At 35.7% G+C, this 23,015-nt stretch overlaps 1 protein-coding gene across 4 annotated transcripts in view; it reads right to left on the bottom strand.

Annotated features, from left to right (window-relative positions):
* Window positions 1-3,559: 3,559 nt before the first annotated feature.
* LOC101864298 (major facilitator superfamily domain-containing protein 12) overlaps window positions 3,560-23,015 on the bottom strand; it is a 36,407-nt gene continuing 16,951 nt past the window's right edge. The window contains exons 8-14 of one of the 4 annotated variants that reach the window (XM_013082454.2): window positions 21,770-21,862; window positions 20,533-20,703; window positions 19,924-20,018; window positions 17,260-17,289; window positions 13,708-13,841; window positions 12,092-12,142; window positions 3,560-6,091 (exon numbers count right to left, since the gene is read on the bottom strand). In XM_013082454.2, the coding sequence (XP_012937908.1) occupies window positions 5,769-6,091; window positions 12,092-12,142; window positions 13,708-13,841; window positions 17,260-17,289; window positions 19,924-20,018; window positions 20,533-20,703; window positions 21,770-21,862 (897 nt within the window). In that variant the 3' untranslated portion in view covers window positions 3,560-5,768. Of the gene's footprint in view, window positions 6,092-12,091; window positions 12,143-12,727; window positions 12,799-13,707; window positions 13,842-17,259; window positions 17,290-19,923; window positions 20,019-20,532; window positions 20,704-21,769; window positions 21,863-23,015 lie in introns of all 4 variants that reach the window. The other 3 variants (XM_005098209.3, XM_013082455.2, XM_005098207.3) reach the window with 3 other exon arrangements.

A 23,015-nucleotide genomic window follows, 5' to 3' on the forward strand; every position in this document is an offset into this window, starting at 1 on the left:
AGTAAATACAATGTGGTTAGATTTAAGAAGCAACTAACAAACGAGAACTTATATCACAAGCTAAACACCCATAGTTTCTTCACAAGCGTACATCAGTTGAAACAAGCACTCTAGCGAAATGACAATCATTCAGAGGTTCGAGAAAAAAGGCAATCTTGATAAAGTTGTTCAAAGGCACAAGGAACTGGAACCATCCAATATCCACGTTGGCAAGGTAAACTAACAGGTAAATGATTGCACTTTTTTCAGTATAATAATACAATACAAAACACTGTCCAATTCAAACTCTTTTGTTGTTTCAGAAGGTAGATTCCAGTTATGGCTCATGCTAGGGCTTTCAAATTCAAAAGTCTAAGTCCCCATCAGGGCACTTAATACGTAGTGAGTGCACATTGTATATCACAGCCCACCCCTTACATATATGTACATGTAAATACTCACTGAGAAATCTGGTCCATAGAAATGGTAAAATAAAGCAAGCAAAGGATATATTGTGCCCAAATACTAGGGCTGTTGTCAAAATTATAACTGTGTATAAAATAAATCACAACACCAATAAACATTTGCAACTAAAGAAAAAATTGAAATGAAACTACAGAAACACACTATGAAAAGTAATAAAACAGACGGAAAAGTAATAGTGATCATTTCATTGAACCCATAAAGTATACCGGTACTTTATCTAGAATAAGCTTGGTCATTGTACAGTGGTTTACAAAATAGAGGCGACTGAAAATTTAAATTAAATTCACATTGTTAAGAGTTGCATCGTGCATGGTTTTAAAAAATTCAAGTGTATAATAGAGACACTGCAGTCCTTTATACTTTGGCTTTTGAGAAGATTAAGACTGCTGAGACATAGTTCATTAACCTAAGAACAATATTTTACAAGGAGAAGATACAAGAATATCAAACTACACTTTCACAAGACAAAGATATCCATGTGCAAGCAATCGAGCTTGTGAAAATCAAGTGGGAGACGAATGTGAAAAAAGGTATACATATTTCCTGTTGGACAAAATTGTTGAAAGAAATACATCATCAACATGACACTTTTTTTTCCCCTCACTGTTTTGAGTAAGTCTTACAAAAAGGGCCCATTTATTTCCATCTTTTCCTAACCCAGGCAAAAGAGAAGTCTTCTTGATATATAAAAAAGTCTGTATTTTTAACTAGTAACTTCTCCTTCTCCTCTTACTACTAATCTTAGTTACCTAGATCGCTGTTTACAAGGATTCAACTCTCTTAAAGCCACAAAGCAACCAAATGCTATCCTCTACTTCATAATATCTGTGGTGAATACCCTATAATATCTGCTCAAATTCAAAAGTAAAAAAGATTTGTTCGCAGCAAAATTCAAGAAGCTTTCCTTTACACTTCTGAATACTGTCAGACTGCTACTTTTGATTTGATGCACTTTATATGGATACGCGAATTGAAAGCAAAAAAGGTAGACCTATTTCACTACACATTTTTTGTTTTTGGAAGCATTTTACAGCACTTGCAACACAATAAGACCATAAAATTGCCAAAGATTAGAGGTGTGACTTGAGAGTAACAAACAAAAATAAGAAGAGGGCGAGATAAGGATGATAGATGTTGGACAGCAAAGAAGAAGCAGACCACACTAGAGTACCCGCCAACCACCTACTTTCACCACATCAAATTGACCTATCATTAAGTGATCCAAAACAATTATATTTGTTTGGGTGTGAAAATACATACACACAAACACAGAATATTCATTGATTGATATTCATGTGTATGCGGTAGCCTACAATGTTCACGCAAAGTATTTAAGCCGTTTACTCTCCAATGCATCAAAGACTGTTGTTACAAAAATGGAACTAAAAAAAGCTAACAATAATACAAACAAAAACAGTTAAAGCTTCTTCCTAGTGGTATTAGTAAGCTAAAATTTTACATGTACCATTACATTTAGTAAACACAGAGCAGCATTCACACTGCTGGTCTTGAAATGACATTGCACTATCAAAAACTTTGCTCCCTGTCAGCAACTCACATCACCCATCTTTACATTATTAGTTATACAGAGCTGGAAAAAAAGCTATTTAGATCTATATATAAGAACGGAAAATAGCCTCAGAGTATATTTATCAGCACTAGAGATAATGTTCTCAGGTCTAGCCTAATAGATGTCACCCTACTTCAAATTTAGTGTCACGTAAAAAAAAACTATCCAACAGTAAGAAGCAAAGAGTGGTTTAGTTTTAGTAAGAGTTTAACAGCGTTTACAACACAAATAGGACAGATTAGAGATGTTACTAGAGAGTAACACATTAAGAAAAGAAGGAGGAGAGATACCCACAATAAATGTTTGACAGGAAAGAAGGAACAAACCACAACAGAGTACCCACCAACCACCCACAACAAGGCGTGGAAACATACTACACTCTATCGGTGACAGCGTTATATCATAATGTATGGTGTGACATTAGAGTATCACTCTTTATCTACAAAACAAGCTCTGAGTGAAGAGGCTGGATCTCTAATTTACCACACATCTTTAACAGCATCATGCAAAAGAGGAAAAATGTCAAGAATGGCCCACTGGAGAAGCAATGCAGGGTTGTCCACACTATCGCTTTACACTTATTATACAACAGAGCAGACTGTGTGCTTGCACGACTGAGAAAAGTGTAAGGAGACTAACTAGACAGCAAACTAAATAGACACACAACATTGTGATGTCTCATTTTAAAAACAATTTTTCAAAGACAGGAAACAAATATTTTAAAAAATTGTGCATCTGTTTGCAAGCAGTATTACGAGTTTGAAACACATTGGTAATATTGCAACACAACCAAAATTTGCCTGTATTACTAAAAACATTTCTGCTCCAAAGCCCGTCTCGTACACTTGAAATATTCACAAGCATAGCTGAAGCCACTGATCTTCCTTACACTAAACACTTTCACTTACTCTCTCTTTCAGGTCAGAATAATGCCCTCAAAACAAAAACTAAAAGAAAAAAGCATCTCTGAGAACAGAGAAAAAAAACCCTCTCTACCTATAGGTGAAGTAGGACAGAACAAATTACATTATAGTATATCAATGTATGATAACTGTGGGAAGATATGAAATATTGTCCAGAAGCTAGCTCAAGATAAGGAAAAGTAAAAAGTGTCGGTGGCCTATACCCTGGTCCAGGGTGAGACAGGCAATGATGATGACGAAGATTATGCAGCCTACTACTACTACTAGACGACACTTCAAAGCCTATCAGGTGGCCTCCCCTTACCTGTTGAGAAATCCTGGCCAGCACACACACACTCTCTTTTCAAGACCACACACACGTTTCATTTAGCACTTTAGCTCAGGAGGTTTAGCAAAGAAACTTTCATTCTGCAGCCATAATTCTCCAAGTCTCTTCCTAAACTTTCTTTCGACACAACTCTCTTTAATGCACTCATCTACCACTCTTGTCTCCCTGTCTCTGTCTCTCTCTCTCTCACTCTCATATTCATCCACTATACTAACAACTCTTTTTGTTGCACCCATCCACTGGTCTGTCTGTCTGAGTCTCTTTTCCTATATCTCGCTCTTTCAGTCTCATTCTCTCTCATACTCATCTACTGCTCTGTCTGTCTCTCTGTCATTACATTTCTTAGTTCTTATCTCTCATTTACAATTAATACATCAGAATGACAGAGATATAATCTCCTCAAAACAAACAAAATCCCAATCAATAGAAAAAAGAAAAAAAAGTCAGAACACAAAACTCAATTAAAAGAACACAAGGCCAGCTCTTTTCAATCACAACATATTTAAAACAACAAAACAATGTATTTTGGTTTGGATACACAATTACAAAGGTATGATGCCCTTGCTACATTTCACAATTAAACCAAGGAAACTGCAAGTAAGTTTTTTTTCCTCAGAGTCTTGGCACTCAAAGTACTTGACCAGTAGCTTCCCATGGCCATCATACCCCAAAAAGAAAATAGGTACTCGACGAAATGCAAATTTACTCCCAAAAAAATAAAATTGGTATTCTATGCCGTACAGAGTTTTAAAAACACACCACCAACATTTAATAATTCAAAATATTATCAAAACATTGGCATCTACGAAGGTTATCACATCAAATAAGGCACATAGCTGACATTGGAATGTTAAGATTTTACTGCCTGCAGTCCATTAGTAAAAACACAGATTACAACAAACTTGCTTTGCCTAAGTGACATGACATCACCAGTGTCCAGTAACAGTATTGCACCCTGTACCCAGGATAGTATCAGACTGTACAAAATATTCACAGGAAATCAGCAGATCAACTTTGGCTATTATACACTAAAAGCAGGGCTGTTACATTTTCCTATTTTGGGAGTTTATGGCCGCATAAGTTTTCTCATCAGATAAGCATGAATTGCGGCTTTGAATAAAGTCAAACTTTAAGAGCCTGATACAGACACCACTTACATGGCCACTGATTTGAACAAGCGTATACAAATTGAAGCTAAATACAGTGCAGTCCGATTAAATTGAACACATTTAATCTGAAAACAGTGATAAACAGAAAAAAAAAATAGTATCTCCAATTTTTTCTTTTCTTTGTCACTTGTACAAAAACAACTGATTAGTAGAAATACTCCTCTTTCTAAACTGAAAAGAAATTAAAGGGTTATGTCGTATGAATTTTCACTAGTAGCCCTCTATTAAACCAAATCATCAAGTTGTACTCACTTCGTGATAGCGAAACGGAAGAAAAAGACACAAGAATGCATGTGTGTTGATTGCAGGCCAGAGAGAGGCATTACAAGTGAACTGTTCGCCCACATTTATCACACACATCAATAGGCCCAAGACCTACGTCTTTCTGTATATTACATGATATGAATGTATGTGTGATGGGTCATGATTTAAAGATACTAAAGGAACATCTTTAAAAATCTGAGTTAATTCCACCACCAACTGCTCTACAACCTTAGCACTTTCATTTGGCACTGGTTTCATACAAATAGAGCAATATTTAACAAATCTCCATCTTAGAGTAAATGGATTTCAATGTTACTGGACATCTTTTTGGCATGTGTGTAGAGCAACAGGTCATTTCTGACCGAGTTGAAGTTTGTGGCACACTTCATTGTCATGCACTGACCTACTACTACACCAGTTTTTATAATCAGAAAACTAGAGGAAAATCTGCTGGGGTGGTATAAGATTAAGATGCATCTCTCACTCACGCACGCACACATGCATGCATGTGTTGGTCGAGTCAAAAAGATCCATTACAGACACCTGTAACAAAATCTGGAGAAGAATCATCCCACTGACTGACAAGTTTCAAAGTGTTGTTAGCCACTTAACTAAGCAACATATTTGCATAAAACTGATCTGCTACCCCTATTTCCACGAAAGCCAGCCTATTGCGCTGCCAAACCCTAAGGGATTTCCCCTGCATTCATCCATTGACTGTAAAAAGTCAAATGATACAAGAAGATGACAAAATAACTGACTTTTGTACAACAATACTATTTACACACATTATGAAATGAAGAGGCATTTAAAGTTACGCCACAGTTTTAGAAATATCTGAACAAACAAGCAATTACCAATCACATGTACAAAGTATTTGTTAGAGTTGGCACGAAAAAGAAATTACTAGAAATTTTAACATGAGACGCTGCTACAGGTCCTGATCTTTCTAATCAAACCAGTAACAAATACCTTTCCAGAGTTTGATATAAATTATTGAAAGCACCAATTTCCCTGAGTGCAGGGCCTTTTAATAGCTGCCCGTAACATTAAGCACACGGGTGGTGGTGGCTATTGTCCTCTGTATATAAGTGATCAGCTAATATGCTTTTCTCCGGAGTATTGATGTTGCCATTCCTCACGAGAGGCTCGATCTCATTTGAATCATCTGTGTCATCCGTGTCATAGCCGTGGTGTATGTCGGCGTGGTGCCTGATGGTGCCATTAGCCCCGTACTGTGGAGGTTTTCCGCACGTTGAACATGAGCTGGGAGGAGTGTAGAAGACTCCACACGAGCATTGCACACTGTCGGTAAAGCCATTTTCCCTAAGTGAAGGATCATACTGGCTAGGGCTGACCATAACTTCAATTTCTGAAACATAGGAGAAAAGACATCATTGAAAAAAGGTCAAAACTAAAAAAAAAAAAACAACCAAAAATCTATTCCACTATTAACATTTTATTGTGATACCTTGGTTTTCTCCAGTACCAATGGATGAAAAAACGATTCAAAAGTTATAATGTCAGGTTCAAAAACCCAAACTCCATGATGAAAGTCCATGTCCAGAATATTTTCAAAACAATCATCAAACTTTAGAGCAAAAGCAAAAATCAAAACCGATATTTTTAAAAATTATTTCTAGAATTGCCACACAACAAAACTGGACCACCAAAGCCCCAAGAGTAAAAGTTGGACAAATGATGAGGGTAGTTGTCAGTCAATTACTAGAGGAAAAACTGAAAGAGCTGGAGGAAGCATTTGGTCTTTCTGGCTCTTTTTGAAACAAATTAAAAAATACAACGCAGATTTTTAAGTCAAAGCTATGTTTGTGTAAATATCTGAAGAATCAATGTAAATATATAATCAACTTAAGGTACAAATGACAAATGTCACACTACTTTAAATGATAATTGTGCGAGTTTCTACATGTCCAGATTTAGTATCTAATTAAGTACTTAAAGACAGTTTATAAAAGTGTAAACTCAAATATTACATATGAATATAAGTACATTGTACATGCCGATATAATTGCTAAGTGAGCTTTACAGTACAAAAGTAACAAAGCTTTACATAATCATTTGTTGAACTAACACACATTCGGGGTTCATATTAGTGACAGTCTGGCAGACAGAATTATCAGAGTAGATCAGTCTTTTAAAAAGAAAATGGAAACAGCATCACTAAATAGACCACAAATTTTTTATCCCAAAATTTAATTGGGGGGGGGAGTATTATTACACTATTATCAGTTGATGAGTCTTTTCAGAAAACTGTCACATCCTTCAAAGATAAATATCCTATTCCCAAAGAAATACACAAGAAAAAACCAAGAGGTAAGAAACCATCAATTAGCCCCCTGTGTGTAGAGGGTGAGAACACAACTATCTACAAATGTGCAAATTTCCATGCGCAACATTTCACTTAATCATAACACTCTGCATTGTAATAAATACAGGACGTGCATAAAACTGATATCCATTTTGCCATTTCAAACCCATCACTGAACCCATGAAACAAAACAATTTTATCTAAACTTTCTGAAACTAAGACATATAAAGTCATAAAAATCGCAGTGAAAGATTGTAGAGAGGTGAGTGCTATTTCAGTGTTACAACCAAAAGCCAGAAGTCTTAGTAAAAAAACAAGCATTTAGAATTATTTGTAGCTGGACTACAGCTGCAAAGCTACACCAAGAAAAGTTACAAATAATGAAAAGCCTAGCTGTTATTATCTCTGTGGATAATTCAAAAGTAGTGTAAATCTATGCATGTGACATAGGACAACTCAGCCTCTTGTACCCATATATATCTATTACATTACATTGTAAGAGACAAGAAGGATAACAAAAACCCCATATGTACCAATATATGAATCATTTCAATGTAAGCAATAGGTACAATAACAAAATCCCCATATGTCTCCATTTCTGACTCATTATGATATCCAAAAGGAGAGAGAGAGACTGGCAATCGACGAGATCTTTACCCATAAAATATCATTCCAATCATGCAAAATTAGAAATTTGTGTTTAGTCAAAAACAGCATATCTGTACAATTATGAACAACAAGGAAGCAGAAATGGCATGTTAGACAAATTAAAACAACAAATTTAAAAGGAAAGAAGTGGGACCTACAAGTACAAGTGGTATCCACAATCATGAAGCAGAAAAACATGTACTCCTGTGCAAAATAGTCACTGCAAGACCCTGCCCACTCCTCTGATTAAAAAAAAAAATCCCCTATGAACCCATAGTAGTAAATCATGACAGTCACCCTCATCACAACACTACAAGATCTACATACAGACCTAAAAGAAGAGGGCTTTTAAAAAAATGCAAACTAATGCTATTCGAGCAAAAATCTCTTGGCCCTCTGCTTTTTTCTTTCCTCATATAGTACAATCATTGTCATGCATACCCAGTGATAACAACTGTCAAACTCATCAGTGAAAAGGAGTGTCCGACAGACCAATGATAAGGACCATCCAACTCACTAATGGGTCAAAATCCATACTTTGAAGTACCATTCTCTGCAGCAAGTCAGGGTTTTTTTCATATTATATATACATGTCAAAAAGAGAACATGTGTACATAGTGTAATATGTACACATTGCCTGAGCACCCCCGTATTCTTAGATAAATTAAAAGCATCTTCCTAGCATGCTTTCACAACCTCCCAAATGGGGCTCTACATAATAATATGCTTTGTAGATCAAGTACTTTCTGAAAGAAGGAATCAAAGTTTACTTGTCATTTCTTTCTTCTTCATTGAAAGCACAGTCAGCCCAACATCAAACCGAATACCCACATAACCAATCTGACACTGAACGCCAAAGTGTGTTTCTAAACTATAAATAGAGTGCCAACATTTCACATGACAAACAATTTACACTAAACAGTTTACTCACTGAGTAGTACTTTGCATACAACAGTAGTATGGTGTACTTACAAGACCTGTCAAAGTCAAAAATTGCACTGGCCCATCATTCAACATTGAAATTCATTGAGCATTCAATGACGATTCAATATAGAAGGATGTCAGTGACAAAATTAAACTAAACTTCTTGACTTTAACAGTGTCATATAATCTGTACATCAAGATCAGAGGTGGTGCAACCACACAGAGGAAATGCAATTATTAGTACCATTATCAACATGCATCTTTGTCTTATCCCCCCATACATCCATTCCACATGAAACAGATTTTAAAAATCCACTGAAAGCCATGACAGTGAACAGCAAGAGTAACTATTCCACCTGGTCGTCACTCCGATGAAGTGTCATGAGTCCCCAGGCCTGGTGAGAGAACTTCACTTCTTAATCTCTGTAAAAGTGGCTCGACTGGAATAGTTTGCCAATGAAAATACACCATTTATCCCATCCATAAACAGATAACTAAACTTCCTCGAGACCAATACAGCTAAAACGTAAGTTAAACACAGATCATGAAAAATATTTTAAAAAACCAATGGTCTAAGGACAGAAATACACAGAAAACAACAGCAGAGCCCTGACAAAAACATTAGTCTGTGGGATTTATGAGTCCAAAGTAATACAAGACATATTGGTTGTAAGGCTCCATCATGTGTCACTTTTCAAAATTGCATAAGGCAGAGTTTTATATTAAGCAGTCAATACAAGGACAAGTATTATGTAGGCACAGAACAGTCTTGATGAGGTTTTTCTACGCTACTTCATATCTCTTAAACTTCACATAGAGAACAAAACTATGGGCAACACCTAGAAATGTTTGTCTCTAATGAAACATAATGAATGTGCACTATTTTGGTGGGCCTTGTTATTTTATATATCTGCATTAATTTAAGTGAATTGAGAAGAGTGAGTTGGGTTTTTTTTAACACATCCCCCCCCCCCCCAAAAAAGAAGAAAGTGTGAATGTTAAAGTACTAACAATATATCAAAATATTGAGGCATGCAAACTAAATATTCAGAATATATATTTTTTTAACAATTCACGACATCCAGCATCAAAGGTGGGATACATTCACAATAAAAGGCATACAGTTATTTGTTGCCCTTATTAGACTTGTTCGTAGATTCTTACAGTTGTCAATATTGTTGTATCATAATATATTTAGGGTTGTTTCTGTGTCTGACATATGTTATTAGCTCTACCGCAGGTCTGATTCTGGCTCTTAACAATTCCATAAAGGTTGAAAGAAAAACAGTGTTGGCGAAAGGGGGGGGGGGGGGGGGGGGAGAGTAAATTTAGTAAAAGATATAGGTCAGATAGGTCAACAATGTCCAAAACTGAATTAACTAAATCACATCTATGACGAGGAGGAGGAGAGAAACAAGACGGACAGGGAGAAGAATATGTAAAAAGAAAAACAGGAAAAATGCCACCAGAAATGTAAGAGAACAAGATAGTTGTGACCTGTAAATATAATAAAGTAGATGCCTCGGGGTTTTTTTAACTACTGGCGCTAATAAAACAATGGCTAATTACACAACAGTCCTCCACCACAATCTGAGACACCTTGACCCAACAGTGCACGCAATTTAGAAAGGTATTCTGTGAAAATTTGTAAAAATATGTATTGTACAAATATGTGTTCCATGTGTTTGTGACAGGAACATTGTCAGAGTCCAGGATGCCCTCAAACTCTCCCAAGAAAGAGAATAAGAAGCAGGGTGACAGAGCCATCTAAAAGTAAATGTCAGGAAAATAAGTGACATATAGAACGTAAGTTGACGTCTCGTACCCAAGGAAAGGCAACAATCCTAACAGAAAAATACAGAATAAAGAAAAGGAGGGCAAAACCAGAAACGAAATCAGCAAGGTGCAATGCATACATTGTATGGTATTATTACTACATTTTTGTTAAAATTTGATCCTTATATCCATAGAGGTGCTCATTTCTTATACAACAATGAAACAAAGTCAAATGAGAGATATTTTAGTTCTCATGAGATATCATTCTTTTTTTTAAAAATAATTTTAAAATACGTGGACACATAAAAGAGTGTTGTTTATGGTCAACCAGTCTTTGAATCTTTAAAGATGAATAACATTTTTTACTCTATTAAAAAAAAGTAAAGTTGGTCCTGCAGGTTTGGGAATTTTTATTGAATTTCTATTTTTGTTTTTTTGGCTCAACACCTTTCCTGCCCTTTAATTAAAGAACACATTTCGGTTCGGATTTTACTTTAAAAAACGTTGATTAAAGGCATAAAAGATGTAAATTTTCAAGTTTCCACAGACTCTCAAACTAAGGAAATAAATAACTCAACTTTAGTGGCCATTTTCTCGCTAATTTTACATCTGAAACCAGACGATCCCCACCTCCTTCAATCGCCAATATCTTGACTTGTATCAGAGACAAATTCATATTTTTTTCATCACAAACAAGGCAAATGGACAGGCTTTACGATAATACCAATAACTTCATATGCCCCAAAATTGACGAGAGCCTGATTCCACCGCGTCGTGACACAAATGTCTTACATACACACAAACATAAAGACACACACACACACACACAAATTCTCTCTCTTTTTCTCTCTCAAACACACTTACACACTGTCGGTCTGTCTCTCTCTCACACACACACAAGTTGGAACTATGACAATAACTACAGAATGTAAGGTGGTGTGATATTAATCTCAACAGAACGACACATAATCATGTAAGTATGAATTTAAAATATGTTTTTGTGACTAGTCAAAGTAAAATAGGCCTAGCTGTCTTTAAAATCTGTTAAGAAAAAAAGAAATGCAAATTACATTTTTTTTCTTCTAAATTTGTGCCAATTTTAGTGAGATATAAACATCCCAACATAAAAACAGAACATGAGTGAAAAACATCAGCATTGCATTCATGTATCAAACACCACATGAATAGCTCATAAATTTCCCCTCAGGTATCATAACCTATGCTAGCCTCACACCCGATTCTCCCCATTATTTCAAGTGATTTTTCATCATTATCCTGTTACCAACAAGCACCTCATTTAGCCGACCTTACATTTGGAAGTTAAAAAACAACATCAAGACCTGAGATAAAAAAAACTGATGTACCGTCAACGTCACATGCATATTGCCTGTTTCATTTTGCTATGTTTACAGAAAAAATGAAAAACGTGATTTAATACCAAATTCAACAGACAAGCAAAAGGGCTTACTCCTGTTATCAAATGAAAATTTGTCCGAATTTCTTTCACTGAGATACTTAAAGTCAAAGCAAACTTTAAAACAGCGCGTTCAATGAGTCGCCTTTCTCAAAGACAGGCAACCGAAAAGTGACCTTGACAGCATGAATAAGACACATGCTAAGAGAGGGATAGTACACTGGGGTATAGAATAACATGTGAAATGCAAGGCCATCTTGCAAAGGTTAGTAAGTACATACGTGGGCAAGCATCAGAATCTGCATCTACAAGGCTTTCTTTTGATTCAGTGTCTACAGACAGATGAAGCAACACAAAAATAACCGAAATAAAAAGTAAGAAATTATAAAAAGAAACCACTCACAATAACAAATAAAAATAATACAGAAAAAAAAATCAAAAGGATTATAGGATTGTAAACTATCATAAGCAGAAACGCGTTTGTAAAGTCATTTCAACAAAATTAATGTGTATAAATCATAAATAATGCATAAGCAGGCCTAATGTAAATTTCATACCACACAAGTGTCAAAAGAGTAAGTAGAAGAGCAGGGAATCATAGAACTATATCTTAAAACGTTTAGCGTTTTATCAAAGCTGCCAGTACCACTTGCCAAAGCTTTTTTGCATAAAGTATAGAGCCAACTTCAATCTGCTTGGCCTATCCGGGGTCACTGTGGTGGTCACAGTGGAGCTGCCCTTATGTTACACAGGAACAAGAAACAACTGTCTTCATCATTATGCGCAAAGAAGACATGGAGGGTTACAGTTTTCTGTTACTGCTTTTTTTTTTTAAAGATTGGCAGCTCATGAGAGATTTTCTTGAAAGCAAGCAACGAGATACACGAACGCACTTGGCAAAGCACTTTGAAGCCTACCCAATCTTCAACCAAAGTTTCAGTCTACAGTTGTGTAGTTGTTCGCTCAACAGTGTATTTTAACTTGGGTTCTGAAATAACGCCAGTCACAATACCACATAAACAAAATATTTCAAAAACAACTTTCAAGAGAAAGAAAAAGGTTCAACTTGCAAACTATCTACACATAAAGGTCAAAGAGTTTGAAATGTACCACTTTTGCCATTAAAACTCAACAAAGTCCCATAAAAGGTTGTGCAAACAGATTATGCGACCTCAGCGTTTTCTTGTCGTATCTTTTTACAGCGAAAATGTGATTTCTTCTTAATCTCACTCTTTGTTTTAAACTGTTTTCATTGTTATTAAAACGGGGAAACAACAAGAAAGCACTGAGGTCACGAATAATCAGCTCATTACTACATTAATTAGTTCATTACTACATTCATGTATACAAATTCAAATGGGGAAGGACGGCAACAACAAAAAGACTCATAAAAACCTGCTATCCACACTCCACACACACTGTAGCAAAACATGTCTGGAAACAACTAGTTACAATTTAATACGCAATAAATCACAAGGCCCAATTTCTCCTCTGCACATTGTCATTGCGAAAAAGAAAAGCTCTTTTCAAGAATTTGAAAAACCGTACAACATTATCAATCAACAAGAATAAACTTAAACAACAGATAAGATTCCAAAACAAGCATGGTGTGGAGGTGGAGGTGATTTGGGGGGGGGGGGGGGGGGGGGGAGAATATGCTCAAATCAGATTTCCAATATACCTATCGACTGATCAGTGTATGACTCCATAATATGTCACTTTTCAAAATGGCATATGACAAAGTCTTACACTAAACGGTCACCATACACTTTAACGTATTTGAAGACACACATTTCATCATGAGTTTGTCCTGGTGCTTCCTGAAACAGACATGACAATGAAACCTTCCAGTAAAAAGCCATTACAGTAACCTTAAACATAATAGAAGATGACTCACTGGTTCGTAGTCTCCTTTCTCCAATAATCTGTGGCCCAAGAGTAGCCAGCGCAATAAGTGCCACTATCAGAGCACCCCCAGGTATGGTACTCTGCACATAGCGGTAGTACGGCTCACAAGCTGGGCAACAGCCCCTGGAATCCAAGAGGGGAAAAAAATGTAGTTTGAAATGCAAAATAAGGGAAACATTACAACAGAACAGAATATGAAACAGGAGTGGTAAAAACAAATTGCCATTATAAATATAACAAATGAATTGCCAAAAATTGGAAGAAATATAGAACAAATTACTACAGCAAAAAATTATGAATTAGTCATCAACTCAATTTAGATTTGGATAGAAAGTACAAAGAAGAATAGAAACCTCTGAGAAGAAAAATCAATTGATTCTGAAGTACATGCTAAACAAAGAGGAAGTAAAACTCAAAAAACATAAAGGGAGGGATATCAACAACTTTGTTTATTCCCTAGCTATTTTAGTCGAGGTAATAAACATCTCTTTTCTCTTTTGACAAAAAGTCATCCATGCTGTCCATCTGAGACAGGACAGAGTTGATGTGAGCACCACCTGATAAAAGATTTTAAGCCCCCCCAGAAAATATTTTAATGTTTATTCAATACCTTTAAAAAATTCCTCCTTCATTTCAAGCAGGATATTTCAAGCAAGACATGTTTTAATATTTTTACTAGAAAACTATATCTTTCTAGCCTCTTTGTAAAACTGGATTCTGAAGAACTTTTTGAAATACAGTGTATGTCTCTTTTTTTACTTTTCCTTCGTCAGATTTATCCATCTAATGCATTAGCCATTTCTAACACCACTATTCTTTTAGGTGAAACGATGAGGTGACAAACTGACTCATCAATTCGTGTGATCGGTCTCGAGGAGAAATAAGTCCAAAAGAATCTTATTGGATTTCAGACCTCATTCAATATTCAGAACAATAGTACATAAATTTAGCCCACAACCTTCTGTTAAATATAAAAAAGGCAGTCTAGCCATGAATAAGTGCGAGTGATAACTCCCTGTGAAAATCTCCTCTAGTCAATTTGTATATTTCCCTTATGGAATAAATCCTTCATATCAAACAGCGAATGGTAAAATCATCTATATCACGGTTACTTTTGTCCGTTCACATTCTCTTGAACACGTTTTCACTTCTATATCTCACTTATTTCTTTATGAAATGAACTGGAAATTTGGACATGGATTTCAAATTCTATTGAACTTCAGGAACATTTTCTGCCCTACAAAAATTTAAGCCGATACTGATTTCATTTCTTTGTTTATTGCAACAACAAAAAACCCTTAAGATCAGTCACAATATAAGACTGTACGTAAAAAAGCAGAAAAACACAATGGATAATTTTTAAAGAAAATTGCAAGAAACTGTGGGCATAAGAAAGTGAACGGACAACTGTAGTCTCAAAATATCATGTTTTTAGTACGCAGGCAGCTGGGAAGAAGTGATTGGCTCAATCAGTAAAGGAATATCCATATTAATAGCATCGCAGTAGAAAAAAAGTATTTATTTGCCAATATTTTTGTAAATAAGCATTTATCTCAATTAGTTAAATGTCAAGAAACAGAACAATCCTCTTTTTTTTGTGTCAAGATGGGAGGGGACAGGGGGTTGAATATTATTAGAAAATAGATACTAGATCAGAGAGGCCTTACTATATATCTCTCAAACCTGTAGTCAAATTTATTGGTGTCTGTGGTATAACAATTAGGCACTTTCCCTCTTTGCAGATTACGTGATTCCTGGTTGGAAAGGTTTATTTTATCACATATCTCCATCAATCTGCTGAAAAAGCTGGAACCCACTCTGCCTAGAATGGCCCTGACATACTGAGAAGAAAGAGCCCAAGTTTTATTAAATCTAAATCATGTTAAATGTTTACAATCTTAAGTCAAGTTCCTTTTAGTTGTGAACATTTGAACAACTTGGTCAAGTTAAAAAGACTACCAAGTGTAAAATGCTTTTTTCACAATGTTATAATGACGCAATCATTGCACACTTTACAATGGACAGTACTTTGGCTCCAACAAACATTGTATTTTGCTGATACAGACTATCAAATAAAGTGCATTGTCTACAAAAAATACCATGTACTTCTTTTCTGTCCCTGGTGAATTTATTGTAATATTAATATCTAACACATTGTGACTCTTAATCCTTTAGAGTGACAGCAGGTCGGCAGCCAATCTTATAACATGAAATAGTATAGAGGCCACCTGAATAAGCAAAGAATATAGAAAACAACCAAATATTTTAGCTTCTGTAAATGGAAAAATCAAAAACTTGCTACTGCAAATCTAGGCTGGAAGAAAACTGTTGTGATGTCCAAATCCTCTCATGGGTTAAGAGATTAAAAGTCAATAGTCCCCTGTGAGCTTTAAATATATAATAATAATTTAGGGTCATTCATTGTTTCTCAAACATGGTTCTCTAAAGAATTTTTGCATAATGAATTGGATATTTGATAGCTAGAGCCTGAGTGTACAACAAAGCAGTAAGAATCATTTAATGCAAACTGGCTATAGAGCACTATCTGCAAGCAGCCAAATGACAAAGAAAACGAGAAGTCCTGGGGTATTTTGTACTGCTGGCTGTGTGACTGCAAAGTGGTAAAAAAGCAACAATGCAAATAGGAGTAGTGACCTTTTCCAAGAAGGCAGCATGTCCTCATTCAATCATGAGAATAAAAAATTCATCTCTCCTTCCTTTTCAAGCTCCAAAGCAGAATTAGTGTTAAAGCTTTCTTTAATAGTGTTGATTGTGTAATGTGTACTCTTGTGTTTGACATCACAATATCTATGGAATATATTAGGAAAAGCATTAGGAAACCCACCCACATAACAAGAAATACCTTCAGTTCCCTTCCTATAGAACCTTAAAACATCTCCTACTCAGAGATAAATTAAAACAAACTGATTTTCAAGTGTTATACCAAGACAATACTAAATACAAAACATATTTGACCCCCGAAAGACGGCTTCAGAAAAACAAGTAAAGATTGTGGAAAAAAATTGCAGACGTTTCACTCTCCGTTGACACAATTGAGAAAATTGAGTAGGAAGGTTGCTTCAATCCATCCCTTTCTATAAGTACAAACCAGGGCTTTGCGGAACACAAACTCCATGTAGAAAGATAACTATTCTCAGCACAATACATTCCCCACTAGCACATTAAATTCACATTTTAGCGGGCAAGGCAGGAAAGCTAGTGGCAAAGCGACGACTACAGACCCCAAAACAATTGTGCAGCAGCATAAAAGAAAAAATCAAAAGATGTACAGCAGAAGCTGTCCAAGACCACTATCCAGCGTCAAGGAAAAAAGAAGTCATCTTAGACAGGTGGTCCTCTTGCAGTAGGTTTGAGTATTTATAAATCCTATCCACACACCCCCTTTCTCATCTTGCTCAACCTATCCCACACTGATGAAAGATTTAAAGTAAAGCCTTTGGAACTAGGATAGATGGGTTAGAGTAGCGAGGCAAAGAGTTAGTATAAAAATATATCACAATCCTGTCATCCAGTAACTCACATGTCAGTCATATACGGGTTTGAATAGTCTCTGAATTTTCAGGGAAAAAGACAAGGACACCATACTTGAACATTTATCAAAGCTTATCTAAATTTAAGTTCCTGAAGTAAAAATATTTTGAAAAACAATAAAATTGTCAATATTTCAGCAAAATTGAGAGAATGTTGATTCTGATGAGAGTGTTCAAAAGCAGACGAGATTGTACAGGAATACCCCCAAAAATATCACTTATGTGAAGGGAAAGGAAGTCTTACAGTCATGAAAAAAAAAATTGCAAAAATGCGCCCTTCTCAATACTGTAATATTATTTAAGAGGCTCCAACCTCTTGCAGTTATGACAAAGAAGACAGAACTATCGATAGAGCAAGAAAAAGGCAGTGTTAATATGAGCAATATTTAGATGCTCATCACAACAACAAATTTATTGTCATCAGCAGATTAAGACAACAAAAATGCTGAAAACAAAGAGAAAAAGCAGATAGCGCCTGACCAAAGCACCCTTTAACCACCCTCTGAGTGAAAGGGGTATGTCACTGAGAACAAACATGAAAAGATGAGAGAAGAATCATACAAGACTGGCAAGAAAAAGGAAATCAGTAGACAAATAGAGCACTGCCCTCATCTGGTTAACCTACTGAAGGGAAACAGCAATGTGCGTGACATTAACTTCACTAAAGGGCAGAATCTTTCTTTCATATGGCAAAGAAAAAGAACAAATTAGCATCAAGTGCCAGAAACGCTAGAGCAAAATAGAACACAAGACAAAAGAAAAGCAAATAACTTGCATAGAAAACTACCGCAGTATAGCAAGAGTCGGTATGCATAATACTCGATCTGTGCTTACACAACCCCATCTCAAGAAAGTTACCAAAATCAGTTCCGAATGTAAAAGCGCATTTCTCCTGATAATTGTAAAGAAAAGCAAAAGTCTTTCCAAATACCCTATAATACAAAGTATTATAGACAATCAAAGGTCAGAAAAGATTTATAATGAACTTATCAACATACTATACTCTCTGTTTCAGCTTGAAATATTTCCAGAGACATTTAGAATTTCTTGGACTGAGATTTTATTTGAGAGTGCTTGAAACTCATTGAAGGTTATAACAGTATCTATTGTATTGATAAAATAGTGTATGCATTACTAATAATGCCACCAACATTTTTACTTTGGAATTCTCATAAACATCATTTGTGGTGCTGAGGAAGAGAACATGGCATATGTGGTTCAATTCTAGCTTTGCATTATGATGATAAAACAAACAAAACATTCCTATTTGAAAACTTGAATGAGCACGTAATGTGAATGCTTATAGCAATGTGCGAGTGTGAGTCTGTGAGTGTTTCTGTGCTGCTCTGTACGTCTTATTCAAATCCAAATGGTCATCGGTATCCGTAATGTGGCTGAAGCAAATAGAAAACTAGAACCTGAAAAGCTACTGAACATTTCCATCTCGCATAATTCATAAAAGCACCAAAATATGCAATAATGGAAGAAAACAAGTGCCTCATTCCTCAACAGTTAAAAGTTTGACTACTAAAAAGCAAGGCAACTCCACAAGTATCAACTGAAAACACCCACACAGAAGAGTACTTTGACTACCCAACTACAGGTTCGTGTGTCCAGCATTGTGCAGCTGTCCATACAACACAGAAATTTTCATAAAACCCCAAGCCATGTAGAATCAAGGGTTTTTTTCTGTCAGAGTAAAAGACTGTAAAAAGTATACAATGGCAGTCACATTTTGCCAGAATCTGACTCAGAGAAATTAGTAGACTCTTGAAAGGAGTACAAGGTTCAAATAGGCAAACATTAAAGAGTATAATAAACCAACGACTGACACATCAATGATCATTGAAGATGAGGAATATTCAAACAGGTTGGTAGTATTCTCATTTAAGGCCATCACAATCTTTTCACATTCTTGAGGAACACTGGATTTTTTGGCTGGGAAAGTGAAAGGGATGTCATCCTTTACGGAAAGAATTAATCAAAATATAAGAACTTTTCTTGTATTTTGAATCAGCTTTTCAGATTTCTAAGTACGAATGTGCAACAACTTTGGTTTTATTTTTTGTAAAACTGCAAACAGAATTTCACTGGCCTTTCAAGCAGTGACTGGAAAAGATTTTAAGGAGAAAAATGTCTTTTTCAGACTATGTCAGGAAATTCTGAAAATATGAGACTGTCAGCATGAAACAAAAATGGATACTGCTGTATAACAAAAGGAAAGGAAAGGTCAGTGAGACCTTCTTTCTTTAAAACAAAAGAGGAGAATCTGGAAAAGCTGAAAGACCTAAGGGGAAGATGCTCAAACAAGTCAATTTCTTTCCACATCTCATATTCTTCAGCCAATAGTTCAGCTTGGTGATTGCTTATTACATCAACAAGGAGGCAACTATCTTTTAACAATTTGTAAATTGTTTCAAAAAGACCTCAAAACCAAATGTATAGAATAAAACAAGATCAAACTATGATGACAGAGAGAAACATACAATATATTTTTTATATACTTTTAGGAATGCAGCCATGTAAAAGGCTTGACAATAAAAGATGCTGATAAAACTGAAAAACACAGTAAAACCAGAGATTAATACATTTTTCATGGAATAAAGCACACAGCCAACACACAAATGTGAAGAATTCATGTTGGGTGTACTTACTCACAAGGGTGAAATTTTTGTATCAACAAAACAGCAAGTCCATTAGAAAGTTTGTCTGTAAAGCTCATAGCTCCAAAGACAAAAGCACCACTTTCCTGAAAAAAAGAGGAAGAAAAAGAAAGGTAAAGATCACAGTGAGATAACCCTTTCTTTGGGAAGACAAGAAGAAAAAGGAGGTGGAGCAGAAAGAGAAGAAGAAAAACAAGATGATAACAGGTAGCAGCAACAAGTTTTTAAGTCATGTCTTGTTTTGGGTTACAGAGACAAGCTCAAGGATACAACAATGACAATTCAGTACTGAAAAAAAAAAAGGAATGTACATAATAAACACCCAGATCTTTAAAAATCAAATTATCATTAGCTTGCTTGCTTGAAGCGAATATATCCAACTTTTTTGCCTTTCAAAAAAAGTAAAAGCAAATCTGTAAGATGGTGCACTTTCACTGCCTCCAAGACATACTTCAGGTTCTTGCAAATACTTTGTCCCTATAACAGAAGACTAGAGGACAGACAAAATTCAAAACCAACTTAAAACCTTGTGTACAAGTTCATTCTTCAACCAGTTCAAGGCTGGTAGAAAACAAACAAATAAAATAACATTTTACTTACAGTATCCTGTTTGATGAGATCTGATGTCAGGGAGATGACTGTAATGAGTAGCAATGAATTGGCACAGCCCATAAGCACAGCACAGCCATACACAGTGAAGTCTCTGTGACCAACAAAGTACAGCCACAAGCAGGATGCAATGCCAATGAGTGCACCTATAAAGTAGCTGAGCTGAGGACAGCAAACAAATATATTTTCATAAGTTCTATAAATTGTATTTACTTACAGTCATGACATTACAAGTAATTGTATGCACATGTGAAAGGGGGGCTTGTTGCTATTATAATACAAATGAGTGGGTTTTTTTAAATGTAATAAGTAAATGTTTATGAAAACAAAACTGTTGCTTTTAGGTGGGGGGGGGGGGGGGGGGGGGGGGGGGGGGCAAAGCAATTTTTCAAGAAGAGCGCTTATTCAAATGTGGCCAAAAAGAGGAAACTGAGCAAAAGTGATGTCACATATAAATTATTGATGATCCCTTACACCCAAATAGAATTTGTTTCAGTCTACAAAAACTGGAATTTGCTATGACAGGGATTTTCAGATATCGAAAAAGAGGAATTTTAACAGGACTTTATCATACATAATATCAAAAGAGAGCCAGTGAAAAGAGTAATGTAAAGGGAGTGTTTCCTATATCTCAAATCACTGAGATCTGCAGAAGATGATCATTTTAGACAGGCAAACATTGTCAAAATAAGGCCTAATAGCCATAACTGAGCTAAAATGGACACAAGGCAAACTTTCAAGAAAAAGAAAAGGGACTCATAGTTTACTAAAAGATTTGCTTGCTTTTTCTTTCATAATGTAAGTGTAATGATAAAATTATGAAACTGTCCAGGGAAAAAAACACCTTCCTACTGTGAAAATGCAATGGACTATGTTACAAACGAGTAGAAGAGGTACTCGACAACAAGGGGCCCATAAGTACCATCCTGGCTATTGGAGAGAAATAAAATTCAGCTTGTACAATTATGAAAAAAATACAACATGGTATTTAGTTTCAGCTACACCCTGAAAAACAAAAAAAAAGGAAAACAACTGTTGGTAATGGAAAGGAAGAAAAAAATTAGGGAGGAGCAGCAATGGAGAAAGAAGGAGAAAAAGAGAAATGGAAAAAAAACACGGGAAGGAGAAGGAAAAGGCAATGGCAGAGAAGAGAAAGAAGAAGGGGAGAAGAAGGAAAAAAATCTTAGAAAACAAGAAAAACATGAAAAGAATACACATCTATCCTTACCTTTCTTCCTGCATAATGATTCATTACTGGGGCCAGAAGAGACATGAAGAAACTGCTGACATAAGTCACCAATGGCAATATGGCGATGGAGTTCTGTAAACAGAATAAATCCACAAAAATAAATGGCTTGCTAACCCTCATTTCAAGGACAGCAAATATATGTTACCAAGGCTTATGTGACAGAAGGAACTGATGACAATCAATTATGTATGGCTGCCTTTTGCTTTCAGTTTTTAAGTAAAGATATTTAAAAACTTCCTTTCTGAAGCCTAGTTTATGCAACAGTCTACACAAAGGAAACCACTTGCTTAATCAAGCCTGGGAAAAGCCAGGCCAGCCAAGTAACTGTTCAGTGAATATCAATCACAACAAGCAGAGACAAAGTTGAGGTACAGATTGTTATTAATAAATTCAATTGTGTTTTTTTTTTAAAGATGTAAAATAATCTAATGTCTAGTCAATGGAAATATGCTGCTGTTAAAGCTCACCTTTCACATCAGGCTTACTTTACACAGAAAAATCAACCAAATTTTACAAAGTTATAAAAAGAGAAGGACACCATTGAGAGCTAGCTTAGAGGTCCTTCAGGATCTAATCCTCAAACCTTTCAGCCTTAATCCCAAGCGCTATTCGCACTGGGTCACAGCTCTCAGCACAGGTGATCTTCACTGAAAGAAAAAGAATAAAAAGAGATGCTGATGAAGTTGGGATGTGGTTGTAATTAACTGTAACTGTCAGTCAGCATGTTGTGGCCATTTTTTGTCAGGAACAGACTAGGACAGTAGAAGAAACAGAAAAGAAGTGGAAAGACAAGATATCATCAGAAATCCAACACTCAGTGAAAGAAAGAAATAATATCAACAAATGTTTAACATGCTTTAATATAGGTTAAAGGCTTGGATATAGGTAAAGTAGCAGTCTGCATATTTCCCATAACCAGGAACATGTCATGGCCAAGTTCGTGAACTTTTCCAATCTGCTTTTTAAAAGGTTATTTTCCCTTTCATTGCTAATATTTCAGATGAAAAAAACCCACAAATAAACACACAAATAAACACTTAATAAAACCATCACAAAAATTTATAACCTGCTTAAAGTGAACTGAAAACATACTTTTAAAAACTATTGATTGGTGTTGCACTGTCAGCTAGAGATTTTCTAAATACAGATATTGCTATGACTGACAGTAAGGCCAATGCAATCTCTTCAGTGAGTTCAGTCACAAGGGCTGGCTGATAATATTGTA

The sequence above is a fragment of the Aplysia californica genome, unplaced genomic scaffold (genome assembly GCF_000002075.1).
Source record: "Aplysia californica isolate F4 #8 unplaced genomic scaffold, AplCal3.0 scaffold00175, whole genome shotgun sequence".
Taxonomy (NCBI): Eukaryota; Metazoa; Mollusca; class Gastropoda; order Aplysiida; family Aplysiidae; genus Aplysia; species Aplysia californica.